We start from the raw sequence: 20,653 nt of genomic DNA, 5'->3' as shown, positions 1-20,653 counted from the left end.
CAGGCCCAGCTGTTTTCGCTGTTTTTGGCAATGGTAATACCACATGTGCTAGCGCTCTCCCCCATTTGAGACTTTTTTTTTATCAGGCAAGTATAAAGTATAGTGTGTTCTTGATTTTACAAATTTCTTTGGCGAGTGGTTCCCTAGAGACTGGCTCAGCCAGATACTGGCTGCATATCACCGAGGAAGCTACAGCCAAAAGATCAAAGTGGTTGTCAGGATTAATTCCAAAGTCCATGGGTGCCGGGCAGGACAGTCCTTCGTCTGGTTCCCGCCGAGAGTAATTTAAATTCCCTGGAAGCGCAACAAAATAATTAGTAAGCGATATAACATTCCCGACCTTACACAGTTGTGCAGAAAAAAATAGAGAAGTTCCAGAAGAGGAAATGAACTCCAGGGTGCCCTGTGATATTAGTATCTATTTATTGTTTTGTTTGTATATATCTGTGCGTTTTCTTTATTTGCTTTGATTTTCTAGATATTGCTCCACTACTGATATCATATCTTTTCTAACAAAATTCAAATATAAACTTTCATTCATATAATCAAATAAAAATTTATTATAAATTCATTATTAAATAAACAAATAAATTCATGAAGTTCATTATAACATTCATTCTTTCATTCTTTCCGTAGTTTTTTGCTATTCTGTATAGTTTACCCCAAAGATCACAGAAGATCAAAGATCTGTGATCAAAGATCACAAAAGCTCAACGGTTGGGTCCCATTACTAAATTTGTGTTGATAACGTCCAGGTAAACTATTGTATTTAGTAGTCTTTGAGCTAGAAGTATTTATCTGAAACATAACCTTTCTTCCTTACCTCGTGCGAAAGAATAATGTTCATAATGTTCAACCATATTCCATGAAGAAGAAGAAGATAAATTATGACCAATATGGTTTAAGAAGCAAACTAAATTATTATAAATCATTACAAAGCAAACAATTATTATATTGAATATAAAAATATAGCAATATAATAATATAACAATATAACATGCCACACAGACCAAATTTCTTCAATATTCCAACACGAGCAGTACAGCTGGGTGACATATGAAGCTACGAGAGGAAAGGAAACAATAAAATAAAAATAAAATAAAAAAAGGGTGAGAAAACGAGGATTTTGTCAGCCAGTTGCAAAACTGGCTGACACTGGCTAACAAAATCCTCGTTTTCTCACCCTTTTTTTTATTTTATTTTTCTTTTATTATTTCCTTTCCTCTCTTAGCTTCATGTCATGTATAACCAGGGTGGTTTTAGAATGTATTTACAGCAGGGTGAACGATACCTTTGGATAATCACGCCGAATGTCAAAACCTAAAAATCTCTGAAAGCTTCACCCATCTAGCTTAACAAATTATTCTTAATTTTTAAACTTTGAGTCTACATAACTTTATGTATACCAAATTACTCAACTATATTATATAATTCGTTTTTTCGGGACATTAAATAAAACCCAATATTATCCAAATTCATATAATGTATTACTTATGCGAATACATTGCTTATATCATAGGAGGTAGGGGATAAAGGTCAAATTTGGGAAAATACGACTTAATTCCTTTAGCATAGACCTGACATGATTTTATGCAACATATTGACCAATATGAAACCCTTAGTCAAATTCATCAAGTGTGGTCGAATGTTATTCAACGACGTTATTTACTTCATAGGATGCAAACGAGCACAGAATAAAGCTTTATTTTTAAAACTTTTCATAAGCGATAAATCACCGAATATAAGTTAGGATCAGGGTCGTATATAACGAATATAAGTTAGGATATAAGTCATAAATCAACTTCAATGAAATTAGGATCAGGGACACCAAAACATTAAGAAATATAAACAGACAAAATACAGACAAATAGAAATTAAACAATTAAGAAAAGTATTAAATTAGCTAAAATAATGCCATATCAAACAGGTTATACATGAAAGGAAAAAATTTAGTCATAAAACGGTATATAATATAACAAGTCAGAAAAAAAATTAACAAGAGTGTTAAAAGAGTAAAAAAAAGAATTCATTAAGAGGCATTGGAGGCGTTAAGGATTTGAGTGAAGGTTGGTATAAAGCTATCTAAATATCTTTTTGTTTTAGTCTTTGCAGGTTCTAGAATGGTAAAAGGTAAAGAATGCGGCATTGGACTTTACAATCCCTACAGACAGAGCTGATCTCCGTTTATTGGCCCTTCAGCCAGGAAGTGCAGTGGGGGGGTGGGGGGCAACCATCCTGTGCTTTCGCTCACCCTTCCTTTTTACCTTCCCCATATTTCTCCAGGTACCCTTTTAGAGCTGGGTCGACTCTGGCTGAGCTTACAGAGTCACACCACTGACCCCCGTCCCAAACCAAATAATTGGATACACTAGGATTCGAACCCTCCGTTCCGCTTCCGTTCAGGATTATGGGAAGGCGGAAAAAGGTCTTCAGTTCGGATGTTGGTTCTCGCATTACCACCAAAACGGAGGCATAGATCATGTCGTCTATTTTCCAGGGTTTTGATTTTAAACTTTTCTAAGAAGTAGGAGTAAGGCAAGTTCCCTTCCCGTGTCATTATTTTTAAATCCCTTTTCTGGACGGATTCCAACCTTTTGATTTGATTTCTATTTAGTGAGAAGTGCCGAATAAAAGATATGTAAAATTTCAAAATATGAGAAGCAGGGCATTGGTATTTTGCCAATTGCTTAAGAAAAGCTAGGGAGATATTGGCTTGCTTGGTTATATTTGCCAAGAGATGGAACAATAGCCGAGAAATCACCCTGAATATCAAAATCTGAAATTTTCTGAAAGCTTGATTCACCTAGCTCAAGTACTTTTCATTATTTTTTAAGCTTTGAGTATATATAATTCTATGTAATATTTAAACTAAAATGAAACCAAATTACTCATCTATATTATTTAATTCCTTTCAAAGATAATTTCTTAAACCACATTGGCCTGCCATAATATAAAGCAAAAACGATCAAAAATGAGGCTTTTTAAGGCCAAACAAAAATACTGATATTTACCAGTATCATTTCCCAATATGCTTCGACAGCGGTCCAAAAGTTTTTGGATTTTTAATTTTGGCTTTTATTCAATCTTATTTAATCTCTTAATTTTGATTTTTATTAGGTTTTTATTGTTATTTTTTACGTTGACTCTCCGTGCTGTTTTGGTTTTGTTTGTCTTTTCACATTTTTTTGGCATTTTCCTTGAATTTTTTTTGTTCATACTGAAGAAGAGAGGCGATTGTCCTCCCAAAATATTTGCTTAGTTTTTCAGTATTTCCGTCTGGCCTTAATAACGATCTTAAAAATTTAAGATTGTTTAATCTTAATTTAATCTTAATCTTAATTTAAGATCGTTTAATATTAACGATATTTTAATAAAAAAACCTAATTTCTGATCGTTTTTTCTTTTTATTAATTCCTTTCTGTTTAGGACACAAAAAAGCAATATATTTCAACTTCATATCACGTAGTACTTATACGAACACATTTCTTACTTCACAAGAGGTAAGGATACAGGTCAAACTTGGGACCAAACGACTTAATTCCTATAGCCTGATATTCCTAGACCTAAATCCTTGGACCAGACTTCATTTTATGCAATATATCGACCAATATGAAACCAATCAGTCAACTTCACGGAACGTGGCCAAACGTTATTCAACGACTTTACTTACTTCATAGGAAATAAGGGAGATGTATTATATTTGTGAAAAAAGAATTCAATACTTTTAGCTCAAAGACTACCTGAAAGCCGTATGCAACATATATTTACAAAAATTAAGCCAAATTATTATACTACTTCTAACATATATTTTCCAAATTAATATCCTAAAGAAAAAAAAACAAAAGAAAACCTCTCCTTTTTTCCTTTAGGTAACTTTTCCTTTAAGGAAAAATCACCCATCTGTAGATATGCGAAATCAATGAGACAACGTGAAAACACCCTTTAGTTTTTCGCAAAACATTTTTGAATATCTTGTCTGCACGACAACGTTTAAATCAGCAATTTTTTCATTTGTTCACCGATTAACGGGCGTTTTTTTCCAAAAAACGTTTTTTTCAAGCTTGATGAACTATGTCAAAAAGCCATTGCAGAAAATGCGCAATAAAGGGCTAGGCACACGTAGCTGATTTCGGGAACCCATTTCAGCAAGGGTATATTCCATGTCAAGGGATTCTAATTATTGATGCTAAGAGGCGGGGCTTAGTGACGTTTTTCAGTGATTAATCCTAATTGATTAAGATTAATTTACGATAATCCACAAATAGAACCTGCCTAAATCTGGAAGGCCATAATACAATCCTTTTCTAGAATTTAATTAATAATTATTAATCACCGAAAAACCGTCACTAAGCCCCGCCTCTTAGCATCATTAATTAGAATCACTCGACGTGGAATACACCCTTGCTAAAATCGGTTCCCGAAATCAGCTATGTGTGCCTAGCCGTTAAATCATTGATTGGTATTTCGTTCTTACATAATCTCCACTTCATATAATCTTCATAAACTACTTAATATGTTACTTCATTTTTATAAAGTTATTTTGGTACTGGTGCATTATATGGGCCTTTCTAAAAAGTCAAGTTTGGTTAATGCTAAAGAAATAAAATAGGATGAATATATAATAGTTTATAAACAAATTTGGGCTATATGTTTGCACATTAGGGGGGGGCATAAAGCATAGCATATATTAAATACATAACCTAGCCTGACCTAGGTCCCTTCCCCCCCCCCCCCCTAAACCCCAAAAACAACGATTTAAATATCGTAAACGTAATGAAAACCACGCTTTGCATTGCATTACTCTATAGTGGTATATTGTATTAACCCGTCTGGATGGTTTTTCGTGACTGGTTTCCTTGTAAAAGCCCCTATAACACACCAGTACAGTTATTTTCTCCACCGTTGATATTGTGTAATCTCAACAGTTTTGCATAGACCTCAAGAGCTCAAGAGCCATTATCATTATTATTACCTTTTTCAGGAGTATATACAAATTAATAGGTTTCAAGTTTCAGTTTTTTTCTTTTTAAGGAATGCTGTACCATTTAAAATCAAGATACTAAATAATTTATTGGTAATCTAACGACATCAGCAGTATTATAATCCAGCCTTCTTTTCAGTTCTGTGTTCTATAATTTCATGGAAAAAAATTATCTATATATTAGCTGAATAAATATCAGACAGTGTAGAAAATAATTGCAATACACAAGCAGATAAACAGTCACTGTACATCTGGCAAGAAGGGCAGATTTGTCTAAAATATATAGAAAAAACAAGGAAGCCCTTGTGAAACATTTGCTGGTGGAATGGAAAAGAGTGCAAGAAGCTCACAAAAACCCATCAACTTTTTTTTAAAACTTTTTACTGAATAAAAAATAAACAAGACATAAACTTTTAACAAAGGTAGACAGAAAGTTACAATTCGATGTGTCTCCTTTATCACAAAAGACACTTTTAACAAAGCTAGCCAGATAACTAGAATTCGATACGTCTCCTTTAAAAAAACTACACTTCCCAAAACGATAAAGAAGAAGGAAAAAAAGCATAAGCGGAGAAAGGGATGGTAAAAACCAAATAATCTACAAGTTATTAGAATAGTGCTACCGTAAGCTAAAAGAATCGTCTGCTTTCTTTTTAAATGTGAGCAGCGACGGTGACTCACTTATTACTTCAGATAACTTGAAGTCATCCCCATTGAGGGGCAATTTAATACGTCTAACGCCTGAACTTACCATAAGAAAAAGTAATAATAAATCTCTAACCTTTGTAGCGTTTTACAGAGGCATTGATATCATCTAAAGTTCTTGAAGGTTGGAACTGAAGAAGTTTTTTCGGTACTTCCTCCGCGCTTGCTTTATCCTCAGTTTTACCTGACTTCTTTTTGGATTTCTTCGATCTCTTCTTTCCAACCTTTGGCACTGTGCCATACAACGGTGATTTCCTCTGTTTAGAATCATCTTCATCTCGTGGAAAGTAGTTGAAGTCAATGGCTTCAGAGCCACCATCTTCGTCTTTTGGAATATCTGGAAGCTTGCCAGTAGCTTTACTGAATGGAGATTTATTGATTAGCTACTTTTTTTTTTTAGCTAATATCTATCCGAGTACGCTTACTATAGTGTGTTTTTCATGACGACCCAAATTATGCACAATTATTTTTCGAAGTTATGGAAAAAATTAAAAAATCCCGAGAAGTAGTTAGTGGTAGGGGGTGAACACACACACAATGGACATATGATGAGGACTCATTGGGATTTTATTTTTTTTACAATCTACTGACACTTCAAATAAGTGTAATATTCTTTCTGTGTGGCATATTCTCATTTACTATTTTATTTGACACAATATTTGCAATCACTAATCCCGAGCTGACCTGGCGTAGTGTATTCCACTGTTATTGTGATAGTTTTCGGCTCTTTTTTTTATGCTGAAAAATCATGTAACCGTACACCCTAATTCAAGGGCACCTTGGCTGTAGCAATGAAGAAAGCAACTCCTTCAGTTTTGGGGTTTCCTCTTCAACTAATACAATTTTCAGATTTTATTTTTTTTCCACACCGTGACAACAACCACTTTCTAATGTAATAAGAACACTGATTTCTTTTTCTTTTTTTTTATTAGAAATCAGATTTCACCCCACCTCCACCCACTCAAGGAGTCTTAAAGAGGACAAACAAATACGAAGAATTGTGACCGAAAACTAGCAACTTTTAAAGCTTTAATTCATCATTTGTTAATATTTTTCGTGTTCTACTGTTTTTTTTTGTTTTTTTTTTTTTTTGGTTGGGGGGGGGGCTTAAGATGTAACTGCTCGAAATATTTCACCTAGCCTGTTGTTTGCTAATGATCTTTGCAGCCCAATGTGTTTCTTTTTTATTTTTAACTATAATAGTGAAGAACATTAGCCAAACAATGTTTGGTATGTTTTTTTTTGGTGGCCGGCGTTTACTCCCCCCCCGAAAATACCCCCCTGCGGAAAATCTTCCCTCGGAACCCCCCCCCCCCCGGCTGGTTGCTCTCCAATCATTTTCGACTTATTAAAAAGGACTTGAATTTTTTTATCCAATGAGCACCCCCCCCCAAGTTTCTGCGACCATGAGATGAACGTGTGGATGAGGAAGGGGCAGTCCCCCTCGGATACGAAATAAATTCTTCTCATTTTGGGGTTTAATGTTACTCTTTACCATCATAATAATAGCGTAGACCAGAAATATTCCCAGAAATTATAAGGGAGTAGATATCAATTTTATGTTTTTGATGCGTTTTTTAATGTTTCTTTTGTACCAAACCCCCCTGAACCCTCCCCCCCCAACAAAAAATCTGGTTACGGCCCTGGGGATCATACATCAATTTCTACCTCCATCCTCCCCTCGTCTCTCCCTTACAACTAATTCTGTATTTATCTGATGGCTTAATGAGAGCTGAATTGTTTTGGCATTAAAATGCACCCTTTGAGGTATCTCCCTCCCTCCCAAACTGCAAAACAGTCAGAGAATCCTATTATAGAAGTTTAAGTGCTTTTTTAAGTTTTGTAGTTTGTCCGTTGCTTACAGATAGTACTTGTTATTGGGAAACATACAGAAATTTTTCGCGGGAGTTTTCTGCAGGGGGGAGGGGATTATCTGGGGGAATTTTCAGTGGGGTTTAAATTTGTGGGAATAATTTCCTTTCCGCGACGATATACTTTCCGCTGGGGGGGGGGGGTGTTTTTTTCGGGGGTAAACTCCTATAACCATGCTTTTTGACAGTAAAGCTAATGCACCGGATTATGAATAGTAATCTAGGATCTTGTTTTAAAATTATTTTTCAGCTAGGAAATTAGGTCCATATTTATTCAATTAGACAGGTTCAGAAGGTCCAAAAAACCTTTTGCTCCGTCGACATGACCGACTTTTTCTTTTCGGTAAGTGGAACCGAACTATTAGTATGTAGGATCGAATGTAACTCAACCTTGCAAGGATCCAAGCCCGTAAAATGAGTAGAGTTGAGCGATAGGCTTGCGACCTATCCCCGTAAAATTCCAAATTGCAAAATAAACATCAATGATAGCCTCGGATACCTTACTACCCCATTCGACACCCCAGCACGCCCACAGACACGATTTATGACAAGAAAAACTAAGAAGAAATTTTGATTTTGGAATGTATGGACACTAAACCAGCTGACAAAACCTGAACAAGTTCTCAGAGAGATGAAGAAGTATAAGCTAGATCTCCTTGCTCTGAGCGAAGTCAGGTGGATTGGATCTGGACAAAAACAGCTAGGAGAGGGTGACTCGCTAATTTACAGCGGAAATGAATCCCGGCACCAGGCTGGAGTTGGGATAATGCTGTTTGACCAGGCCACCAAAGCACTAGTTGAATGGAAGCCAGTCAGTGAGAGGTGCTTACTTGCAAGATTTGTAACCAATCATCTGGAAATCTCAATCATTGAATGTTATGCTCCTACGACTGATGCAGACGATACTGAGAAGGAGTCATTCTACCAAGCTCTTCAGTCATTGATATCAGAAGTACCATCACATGACCTTCTTTGTGTGGTTCGGAACTTCAATGCAAAGGTGGGAGCAGAAAGAGACTACTGTCCGCAAGTCCTAGGGAGACATGGTCTTGGTGAAATGAACGAAAACGGAGCCCTCCAGGGTAGATTATGCTCTGAGTGATGATCTTACGGTCGGGACAACTCAGTTTGAACATAAAACCATCCACAAACAGTCAAGGATCTCGCCAGACAGCAGGACGAAGAACCAAATAGATCATCTCCTAATCTCAAGGAGATGGCGGACAAGTCTTCTGGACGTACGTGGCTTCAGAGGGGCAGATGCCCAGTCGAACCACATCCTGATGCAAGCAAAATTGAAAGTCAAGCTGAAATCGCACAAAAATACGCACAAAAACGCAAAAGCGCACAAAAATGCAAAATCGAATTCTGCGAAGCTTTATGATGTGGTCAAGTTACATGCCCGAGAAACCCGACGAAACTTTTGTATGGAGTTGAAGAACTCATTTGCTTTGCTTGAAATAGAAAGCTGCATAGACAGTCCAGAAAGAGCATGGCTAAAAATGAAGACAACATAAAATCAAGTTGCTAAGGATGTGCTCGGGTATAAGAAGAAACCGAAGGAAAGATGGATATCACAAGAAACTTGGAAACTAATCGATGAGCGCAATGACTTGAAACAGCAAATTCTCTCTGCTGGCGGCGACATACCTTGGGTCTTCGCAAATATCTTGTATAGAATGAAGGACAAAGAAATCAAGAAGTCGGCAAAAGCTGACAAGCGGAGATCTCTAGAAGACAAGCCTAGACTAGCAGATGAAGTAGCTAGAAAAGAAGACTCCAAAGCAGTTTACAGGCTCACAAATAAAATTCTAGGAAAGCTGCCTAGCAGATCCTGCCAAATCAAAGATGAGAGCGGAAAAATTCTCACCGAAACTGAGAAAATTGACGAGAGGTGGGTATCCCACTTCGAAAACATTTTAAACAGACCGAAACCAACTGACCGAGAAAACATCCCTTCTATGCCATTTCTTATCCTGAAAATTGACGAAAATCCCCCCACATCTACGGAGATACTTCCTGCAGTGAAGAAACTCAAGAATGGAAGATCTGCATAACTTCGGAAATGATCAAGGCTTCAGTGAGGACATGCCTCTCAGTATGGATAACACTGACTGCAAAGCGCTTGTAATACTCGAGCACCTGAAAAAAAGCACTCGATCCGTATCTCAGAGAAGAGCAACATGGCTTTCGTACAGTTCCATTGTAACTGTACCTCCGTGTAACTGAACCCCCGTGCAACTGAACCCCCGTGCAACTGAGCCCCCGTGCAACTGAACCCTCGTGCTACTGAACCCTCTTGCAACTGAACCCTCGTGCAACTCAACCCCCGTGCAGCTCAACTCCATTTAACTAAACCCCCATGTACCTGAACCCCCGTGCAACTGAAAACCCGTATAACCGAACCCCCGTGCTACTGAACCCTCATACAACTGAACCCTCGTGCAACTCAACCCCCGTGCAACTCAAAACCATTTAACTAAACCCCCGTGTAACTGAACCCCCATGTAACTGTAACTGTGTGTAACCATGTAACCATGTAACTGTGTGTTAACAGAACACAACTGATGAGCGAAAAGTGATGAAAGAGAGGGGTAATACCGAACTCTCAGCTACCATTCTTGGGAGATATCTGACAGTTTATAAGTGGCCACGGAATTCCTGTGTTGTTTTCAAGTCACTTTTCTGTGAATAGGCAGCGTGGCGGCAGAGTACACCTGGCGACGATAAATCACATCAGTCCAGTTTTGTCAGGAAAAAATACTCAGTGATAATTTATTGCTCTCGCTAGCATTATGCGCTTCTAGGTCCGGGCCTAGGGACTTAGTGGTAAATCCAGGCCTGAGCGTGCACATATTTTCTTTTGGTGAACCGACGTTCCCTTTAAGCACTCTCTGAAAGTTCCAACTTAATACACAAACCCCTTTCTGAGATATGCCATTTGGAATACTGCATGCCCATAGTTTCTTTTGATTTAGCTCAAGTTCCACCTCAAATACCTCATTCTGGCAAATTTTCAACTTGATATGCGCAGCCTTAATAATGTTAGTTTAATAGTAGCAGAGGTCGTAGTAGGAGCAGTAGAAGTTATAACAGTGTTGAATTAGTAGTAGTAGTAGCAGTACTAATGGCAGTAGTAGCAGGTAGATGCCCCAGAAGTTTCATCTTGATAAGCTAAGCTGTTCCAAAAAAAATTGCTGATACACCTGTATCAGCAGTCTGTATATTATTACAAGTTACCAATTGTTAAAATTTAAGTTTTTTATAAAAGGGATGATCGTAAAAACTTTGAAGGAGGCTCATTCGATTGGAAATTGAAAGTTCAATTTCGAAGAATCAAAGGTAATCACAGGACAATCAGCCTTTCCCTCTTAACCGACATCCCCCCCCCCCCAAATAAATACATCCGATCAAAATAAAAACAAACATTTTGTTTAAAATAGTCTGGATGTAAAAAAACCAGATCTTTGGGGCTAACACCCCCACCAGAAGCACATAGGGAATGAAATGTCAGTCCAGGCAGTTGATCATCGCTAATACATAAGGTTTATACGAAAAAAATTTTGTATGAACTTTGGGGGGGGGGGGGCGAATTCGAATGGAAATCTGAATTTCCAGCGCACTTTTTCAGAGTTAAAAGTGATTGGAGGCTTCCACCCCACCCTATTTTTCCCCCAAATACATCCGATCTAAATTTTGGGACAGCCATTTTATTTAAAACAGTTTAAAGGTTAAATAACTATACCATAGTTAAATAACTATGGTTCATAACCATATTGTGTTTTACCCAATGTAAGTACGGTGGTTTTGAGTTGCACGAAGGTTCAGTTATACGGGGGTTCAGTTATATGGGGGTTCAGTTACACGGGGATTTAGTTAAATGGGGTTGAGTTGCACGGGAGTTGAGTTGCACGAGGGTTCAGTTGCACGAGGGTTAAGTTGCACGAGGGTTCAGTAGCACGAGGGACCAGTTGCACGGGGGTTCAGTTACACGGTGGTTCAGTTACACAGGGGTTCAGTTACACGGGGGTTCAGTTATCGGGGTTCAGTTTCTTGGGGTTCAGTTACACGCACACCCTTCCGTACAGGTAGATCTTTTTCAGACTTCATATTCACGCTCAGGACTCTGATAGAAGAAGCAAATGAGTGGTCCAACAAGATATACGTGCTCTTCATTTATTTTGAAAATGCCTTCGATTCTGTGGACCGTGACACACTCTGGGAAATTCTACAGTATTATGGTGCTCCCAGGAAAATATCGAGTTTGATCATGGTCTTTACGAAAATACGGTATGTTGCAAGACAGCGAACGAATAACTAGATACTTCAGAATTATGGCAGGAGTGCGACAAAGATACGTTTTATCATCTTTTTTATTTGTCATTTTAATGGACTATGTGTTGCGAGAAGCGACTAGCTTTGGAGTCACAGTCGGAAATAAAATCCTCTCGGACCTCGACTTTGTGGATGATATCATACTTCTGGAAAGCACAAAGCAGCGATTCCAGGAGCTCCTTAACAAACTGGGCGTTAAAGCGGAGAAAGTTGGCATAAACATCAACATAGACAAGATTAAATCAATGGCAACATCAGGCTCGCCAGTCGAGCTCCTATACAAAAATCATAGAGTCGAACAAGTCCATGAATTTAAGTACCTAAAAAGCTGGATCTATTACACAGGAGAGGTGCAAAATGAGGTCAAAAGAGGATCGGCATGGCAAACGCTACTTTCAAAAAACTTAAGCCAATATGGAAATCAAAGAAGTACTCGCTTGCACTAAAGCTGCGACTTCCTAATAGCAACGTTTTTTCCGTGCAATTGTATGCTGGTGAGTGCTGTAAACTAGATGTTAGGACAGAGAGAACACTCACAGCTTTTAAAAATATGTGCTTGATACGCGTGCCGAATATCGGTTGGCGTCAAAAATTGAGCAACATCGAGGTCTGCACAAGAACTGGCCAGCCGCTTATTACTCAAGTGATTAAGAAGAAGAGATGGAGCTATCTTGACCACGTCCTTCGGATGGAGAACTCCAGAATCCCAAACCAGGTTCAACAATGGCAGCCGCGTGGGCGTCGAAAGAGGGGAACACCGAGAAGCACGTTCAGACACACGTACGATCGTGATCTACACAGTGTTCAAACATCACTACAACTCCAGTGGGAGAATGTACTCGCCGCAGTACCAATACGTCACGTTTACCGAGGCTTCGTCGATGCCCTATGCGCCAGAGATGGCTCAGGAGGACCTAAGTTCTAAGCAAGTTCTAAGGGCCGAATGTGCCCAAAGATACTACACATATCAAAGAATTATCTGAGTTAGCGATTCTGGTTAAAGGATTTTGTTTTACTATATATGGGTTAAGTGATTACTCTCCAGTTATTTATTGTAGATGCCCAATATGGAAGAATTTTTTTCCTATTTAAGCGGTTAAGTATTAACATGTACGATTAGGACAGTAAAAAAAAAAAAGAGCTTACACCCAACAGCGAACCTCATGATGTCTCTAGGGACAGATTGATTATTAGTTCTAATTATTTCTTCGTTACTTATTTTATGTCATTTTGTTTTGTTTTAATATATTTCTCTCTCAACAATTTGGGCAAACGAAGAATTTACTCCCCAATGCAAAATCTAGGCTATAAGATAATCCACGGGTCTTTTTTAATGTCTTTTATCAGCTAAGTCAGATACATTAGCACCATTCTAAATATTTAGAATAATAAACGGCCCTCTATGATATTCAGGTGTCCCGCTAGCAGTGGAGAAAAAAGAACACATATCAATGCTACTAATGCAACAGTGATTTTTTTTTTTTTTCAACCTGTCGGCCATGAAGATTCCAATAGTGTACTTTTCGTTTCAGTCCAACGCCATTTTCGGGGGGTTTCAGGCTATTTTTTGGAATTCCCTTAAATTGGTTGTCAAAATAACATTTTACTATTAAGACTAATTTAAATAATGGTTACCATTCCTGAATAAGCTAGAAATGGCAATTTTTTTCATTTCCCAGTTTTTTTAAATATTTTTTTGAATTTTTGGCTATATAAAGTATATTTCAGTTTAAAGTATTTCGACAATGTAAAGTCAAACAGCAATTCTTACTTTATACTATGCAGAGTAGTTGTAGCTAACACATTTTGACAGTTTTGACGGTTTTTTCTTGAATACATTTTCAGTTCAGTTTAAAGTATTTTTATAAAGTACATTTCAGTTTAAAGTATTTCGACAATGTAAAGTCAAAGAGCAATTCTTACTTTATACTATGCAGAGTAGTTGTAGCTAACACATTTTGACAGTTTTGACGTTTTTTTCTTGAATACCTTTTCAGTTCAGTTTAAAGTATTTCTATAGTATATTTCAGTTTAAAGTATTTCGACAATGTAAAGTCAAACAGCAATTCTTACTTTATACTATGCAGAGTAGTTGTAGCTAGCACATTTTGACAGTTTTGACGGTTTTTTCTTGAATACCTTTTAAGTTTAAAGTAGGCCTACTTTTATAAAGTATATTTCAGTTTAAAGTATTTCAACAATGTAAAGTCAAACAGCAATTCTTACTTTATACTATGCAGAGTAGTTGTAGCTAACACATTTTGCATGCAGATCCGCTGTACTTCACCCTCCCCCCCTAATGTGCAATTATATAGCCCTTTTTGTTTCTAACGTATTATGTTTTATCATACTTAGGAATATTTTATTAGGATTAACCAAAACTGCTCCCCAAAAAATCAATAACAACTGTTCCCCAAAAAATCAAAAAAAATTTCGCTCACAAAATTGCTTAAACATTATACGACACAGCACATATATTAAATACCGCTATAAAGCTACAAACTAATAAAATCCGCTTATTTGAATGATATTTATGATATTACTCAATAATTAAAATATTACCTAAATATTACTTAATAATATAAAATTTTATGTTAAATACATGTTAATACTTTTTTATATAAATACTAGTTGATAATTTTAAATAATAGTTTAGTAGTTTAAATTAAAAGTCCTTAAATAATATTAATTAATATTAAACTACATACTAACTTTTTCATGAGTAAATCTTCGAAAGCTCCCTAATAAATCTCTAAAATCCACTTTTCCTTTTAAAGTGCTATTTTTTAAACACCAACAGGAAATTGCAAACTTTTAAGATACGTTGAACACCGTTTTCTAGGGCTATAATGAGAGAAAGGTTGATATGGCTAGGACACTTTCTGTGGATGAAGGATTAGCGAAATGCCAAAATGCCAAAAATGACAGGTTGCCAAATATCATCCTTGTCGGCCAACCATCAAGGAGCAAACAAAATGCAGGTCATCCCCGAGCGGGGTGGGATGATGTCATAAGGGAAGATATAAGGGAAAGGAAAACTTCTTGGGAGAAAATAAAGAGGAAAACTTTGAATAGATTAGGATATAGGCCTAGGAGGAGCGTGTGTAGCTGTGCTGGCTCAGGCAGCTTAATGCTGTAGTGAGTTGTTAGTGCTAGTAGTAGTAATATTATTCAACATTAGTTATTTTTATATCAATTAAGTACGTATTGTTTTAAGTGTCTTTCAAGCTATTAATTACTGATAATAATTAAATAATAGTTTTCTATATTAATTGACCACTTTGTAAAATACTATTTAGTAATATAAATAATATAAAATGCAATTAGCCTCAGATTACAATTTTTTTTTACCACTATCTTGAATACGTCTTAGAAAAAAAACTGTCCCCAGAATATTTTCATAAAAAAATTCTCGTTATGGTTTAGAAATGGCATAAAGATTCCTTTTGGGGTAAAATGAATAAATTTTGAGACCATACTGGCTAATTATGAAACTAAGAGAAAATGTGGGACAATAAAAAATCGCAAAAAATTCATAGCCAGTAAAAACAAGCAAAATGCAAATATCCTTTATTTTCTTTCTTTTTATGCTAAATTTACTAAAATTACATTAGATGAAGATTACAATCTTTGAAAGTCTGACAATTCGTTGTCTTAATCATAGGTTATCTATTAGGACTAGCATAATAATTAATTTTCTTCTTTTTTTTTGCCTCACAACTTTTTTGTAACTTTTTTATGGTCAATGAAGATTGAAAACTGTCCACTTAGCCGTCTTCAGTCAAAAGGAATAAAAATACAGACTAAAGTCTACGCAAAATATGAAAATATAGGCCTCAAGAAAAAAAAATGAGGGGCACCTTCCAATTTATTCTTCATTTTGGATGATCTTTTTTATTGTCTAGCATATTCTCATACTGGGCACAGCGACACATAAATTAAAAAAAAAAAAAAAAAAAAAAAAAAAAAAAAAAAAAAAAAAAAAACAACGTAAGGTGGTAAAAGAAAAACTGCTACTTACAAATGTTTTAAAAAATAGTCACGAAGTCGATTTTCAAAATATTCTTTCATTTTCTGCTCTTCATAGTTAATAATTTTTTCATAAGTTAAAGCACTGGTTTCTCGGAAGCGAACTACTTCCTCTTTTTGTAGGTTATTCCTTTCCACAAGAATTTTTCCTGCTTTCCATGTCCAAATTAAATCATAGTCTTCAATCCGTTTCTATAAATAAATATGAATTATTGCTAGCTCTTTACTAGGTTGCACATATTGCTGCAACTACAATCAACTCACCTTATTTCTCTATTTTCTTAAAATAGCAACATTTTTTTGGAGTAAATGAAAATTACGATCTTAAATTCGACAATTTTGTTGTCTCACTTATTTTTAAGCTAAAATACTAAAAGTAAAGTAAATGAAGTTAATTAAATACTAAAATAAAAGTAAAAGTAAAAAAATAAAAGTAAAGTAATAAAAATAATAAAACTAAAAATAATAAAATAAAGTAATAAAAATAATAAAGTAAAGTAATAAAAAATAAAAGTAAAGTAATAAAAAGTAAAAAGTAAAGTAAATGAAGATTACAGTCTTCAAAAAATCTGAAAATTCATCGTCTCAGTCATAGGTTTTCTACTGGGTGCAGCAGAATAATAATTTTTCCCCTTTTCGCCTCACAGATTTTCTAAAACTATTTTATAGTTATCTTCTGACTTTAAAAGTAGTTAAAAAGTAAATATTCATTAAGTAATAACAATAAAAATGATGTCACAACTATGAAACCTGAACATGAAAAACTATTTTATAGTTATCTTCTGACTTTAAAAGTAGTTAAAAAGTAAATATTCATTAAGTAATAACAATAAAAATGATGTCACAACTATGAAACCTGAACATGAAAAACTATTTTATAGTTATCTTCTGACTTTAAAAGTAGTTAAAAAGTAAATATTCATTAAGTAATAACAATAAAAATGATGTCACAACTATGAAACCTGAACATGAAAAACTATTTTATAGTTATCTTCTGACTTTAAAAGTAGTTAAAAAGTAAATATTCATTAAGTAATAACAATAAAAATGATGTCACAACTATGAAACCTGAACATGAAAAACTATTTTATAGTTATAATAACATAAAATATAATAACAATAAAAATGATGTCACAACTATGAAACCTGAACATGAAAAACTATTTTATAGTTATCTTCTGACTTTAAAAGTAGTTAAAAAGTAAATATTCATTAAGTAATAACAATAAAAATGATGTCACAACTATGAAACCTGAACATGAAAAACTATTTTATAGTTATCTTCTGACTTTAAAAGTAGTTAAAAAGTAAATATTCATTAAGTAATAACAATAAAAATGATGTCACAACTATGAAACCTGAACATGAAAAACTATTTTATAGTTATCTTCTGACTTTAAAAGTAGTTAAAAGGTAAATATTCATTAAGTAATAACAATAAAAATGATGTCACAACTATGAAACCTGAACATGAAAAACTATTTTATAGTTATCTTCTGACTTTAAAAGTAGTTAAAAAGTAAATATTCATTAAGTAATAACAATAAAAATGATGTCACAACTATGAAACCTGAACATGAAAAACTATTTTATAGTTATCTTCTGACTTTAAAAGTAGTTAATATGTAAATATTCATTAAGTAATAACAATAAAAATGATGTCACAACTATGAAACCTGAACATGAAAAACTATTTTATAGTTATCTTCTGACTTTAAAAGTAGTTAAAAAGTAAATATTCATTAAGTAATAACAATAAAAATGATGTCACAACTATGAAACCTGAACATGAAAAACTATTTTATAGTTATCTTCTGACTTTAAAAGTAGTTAAAAAGTAAATATTCATTAAGTAATAACAATAAAAATGATGTCACAACTATGAAACCTGAACATGAAAAACTATTTTATAGTTATCTTCTGACTTTAAAAGTAGTTAAAAAGTAAATATTCATTAAGTAATAACAATAAAAATGATGTCACAACTATGAAACCTGAACATGAAAAACTATTTTATAGTTATCTTCTGACTTTAAAAGTAGTTAAAAAGTAAATATTCATTAAGTAATAACAATAAAAATGATGTCACAACTATGAAACCTGAACATGAAAAACTATTTTATAGTTATCTTCTGACTTTAAAAGTAGTTAAAAAGTAAATATTCATTAAGTAATAACAATAAAAATGATGTCACAACTATGAAACCTGAACATGAAAAACTATTTTATAGTTATCTTCTGACTTTAAAAGTAGTTAAAAAGTAAATATTCATTAAGTAATAACAATAAAAATGATGTCACAACTATGAAACCTGAACATGAAAAACTATTTTATAGTTATCTTCTGACTTTAAAAGTAAATATTCATTAAGTAATAACAATAAAAATGATGTCACAACTATGAAACCTGAACATGAAAAACTATTTTATAGTTATCTTCTGACTTTAAAAGTAGTTAAAAAGTAAATATTCATTAAGTAATAACAATAAAAATGATGTCACAACTATGAAACCTGAACATGAAAAACTATTTTATAGTTATCTTCTGACTTTAAAAGTAGTTAAAAAGTAAATATTCATTAAGTAATAACAATAAAAATGATGTCACAACTATGAAACCTGAACATGAAAAACTATTTTATAGTTATCTTCTGACTTTAAAAGTAGTTAAAAGGTAAATATTCATTAAGTAATAACAATAAAAATGATGTCACAACTATGAAACCTGAACATGAAAAACTATTTTATAGTTATCTTCTGACTTTAAAAGTAGTTAAAAAGTAAATATTCATTAAGTAATAACAATAAAAATGATGTCACAACTATGAAACCTGAACATGAAAAACTATTTTATAGTTATCTTCTGACTTTAAAAGTAGTTAAAAAGTAAATATTCATTAAGTAATAACAATAAAAATGATGTCACAACTATGAAACCTGAACATGAAAAACTATTTTATAGTTATCTTCTGACTTTAAAAGTAGTTAAAAAGTAAATATTCATTAAGTAATAACAATAAAAATGATGTCACAACTATGAAACCTGAACATGAAAAACTATTTTATAGTTATCTTCTGACTTTAAAAGTAGTTAAAAAGTAAATATTCATTAAGTAATAACAATAAAAATGATGTCACAACTATGAAACCTGAACATGAAAAACTATTTTATAGTTATCTTCTGACTTTAAAAGTAGTTAAAAAGTAAATATTCATTAAGTAATAACAATAAAAATGATGTCACAACTATGAAACCTGAACATGAAAAACTATTTTATAATTATCTTCTGACTTTAAAAGTAGTTAAAAAGTAAATATTCATTAAGTAATAACAATAAAAATGATGTCACAACTATGAAACCTGAACATGAAAAACTATTTTATAGTTATCTTCTGACTTTAAAAGTAGTTAAAAAGTAAATATTCATTAAGTAATAACAATAAAAATGATGTCACAACTATGAAACCTGAACATGAAAAAAGCTTAAAAACTTTAAAATTATGTGACAAAGAAAGGTGTTTCTACTATTTTACCTAAGAGTAGTACGATAAACCTTTGGTTTTTAAGATGATTTTTTTTTCTTAGGGTTGTAGCATTGCAAACTTTTTGATTTTATGCTTAAAGTACTGTTGACAGACCGCTTAAACGGCATTCAGAAAGTTATATCAGGGACATCACAATGGTAACATTTCTGCCACCTGCTTTAATTTGCACCTGAACACTGCAATTTTCAAAGATTTTCATTTAAGCTGTTTCTAAGTTATGAAGTTTTTAAGATATTACCATATTTTCGTTAGTGTTGCCACGTTGAACCGTGGAAATAAATTAGTGAAATTAATTACTTATTTTTGATAATACTTTTCGTCCGTAAAAAACCCAAACATTAAAAATTATGCTGATTCACTAAGGCAGCTATACCTTCAAAGTAAAGCTAAATAAACTTTCTTTGAATTTTCAAAGAAAGTTAAAAAATTATGAAGTTTTTAGGGTAGTACCACATTTTAACGTTGCCACGTTAAAACGCGAAAATAAATAAGCAGAGCTAACCAGTAAAATTTTACAACACTGTTTGCTCGTAAAAATACAAACACTAATAATCTGTTGATCCCCAAAGACAATTCTTAAGCTGTGTTGTGGCATATGTTTTTAGCTTATTTTTTGCCAATTTTTAACCCAGTTTTTTTTTATTTGGCATCTGCTATTATCAAAAGCTGCATAACTACATTTGAAGGTTTTTTTCATTAAAATTGAATCCAAAATATTTGTAATTTTCTAATGTATACATGGTTACGAAAGTTTCCATTGAACCATTTCCATCAGTCGGATTTCCTTTCACTGTCCTTGGTACTGATAGATTTCACAGAAACCAAATAAAACATTTTGAGTCCTTCACGATCTTTTATTTGAATCTCAAAATTTACCTTCCTTCAAATGATTATGAACAGGGGCGAATATCCAGCATTTTTATTGGGGAGGGGCAACATGGAGGGAAGGATTCACTCTGTTCCCAAATGTAAGCAGCGGTTGGCTGCATTATTCATTTTACATTTTCTTTTTGAAATTTACTCACCAACACCATAGCCATTTTTGCTTCAATTTTCTTTTTTATTATATTGAATCTTTATTAGACCACTATTCAATGATATTACATTGAATGAAGAATAGCAAAACCAAAATAATAGCTAAAACTGTAAAAAAGAAAAAATACCAAGGAAATTAATAAAAATTACC

The 20,653-nt window shown here is 33.7% G+C and overlaps 1 protein-coding gene across 1 annotated transcript in view; it reads right to left on the bottom strand.

Annotated features, from left to right (window-relative positions):
- LOC148946572 (dynein regulatory complex subunit 11-like) overlaps positions 1–20,653 on the bottom strand; it is a 130,240-nt gene that overhangs the window by 54,724 nt on the left and 54,863 nt on the right. The window contains exons 6-7 of the mRNA XM_089097157.1: positions 15,914–16,113; positions 5,763–6,046 (exon numbers count right to left, since the gene is read on the bottom strand). Coding sequence (XP_088953283.1) covers positions 5,763–6,046; positions 15,914–16,113 — 484 coding nt within the window. The remainder of the gene's footprint in view (positions 1–5,762; positions 6,047–15,913; positions 16,114–20,653) is intronic.

This window comes from Artemia sp. Qi Xiang Cuo, chromosome 11 (assembly GCF_049724085.1).
Source record: "Artemia sp. Qi Xiang Cuo chromosome 11, ASM4972408v1, whole genome shotgun sequence".
Classification (NCBI taxonomy): Eukaryota; Metazoa; Arthropoda; class Branchiopoda; order Anostraca; family Artemiidae; genus Artemia; species Artemia sp. Qi Xiang Cuo.
The sequence above is the reverse complement of the archived record's forward strand: the minus strand, read 5'-3'. Positions and strand labels throughout refer to the sequence as shown.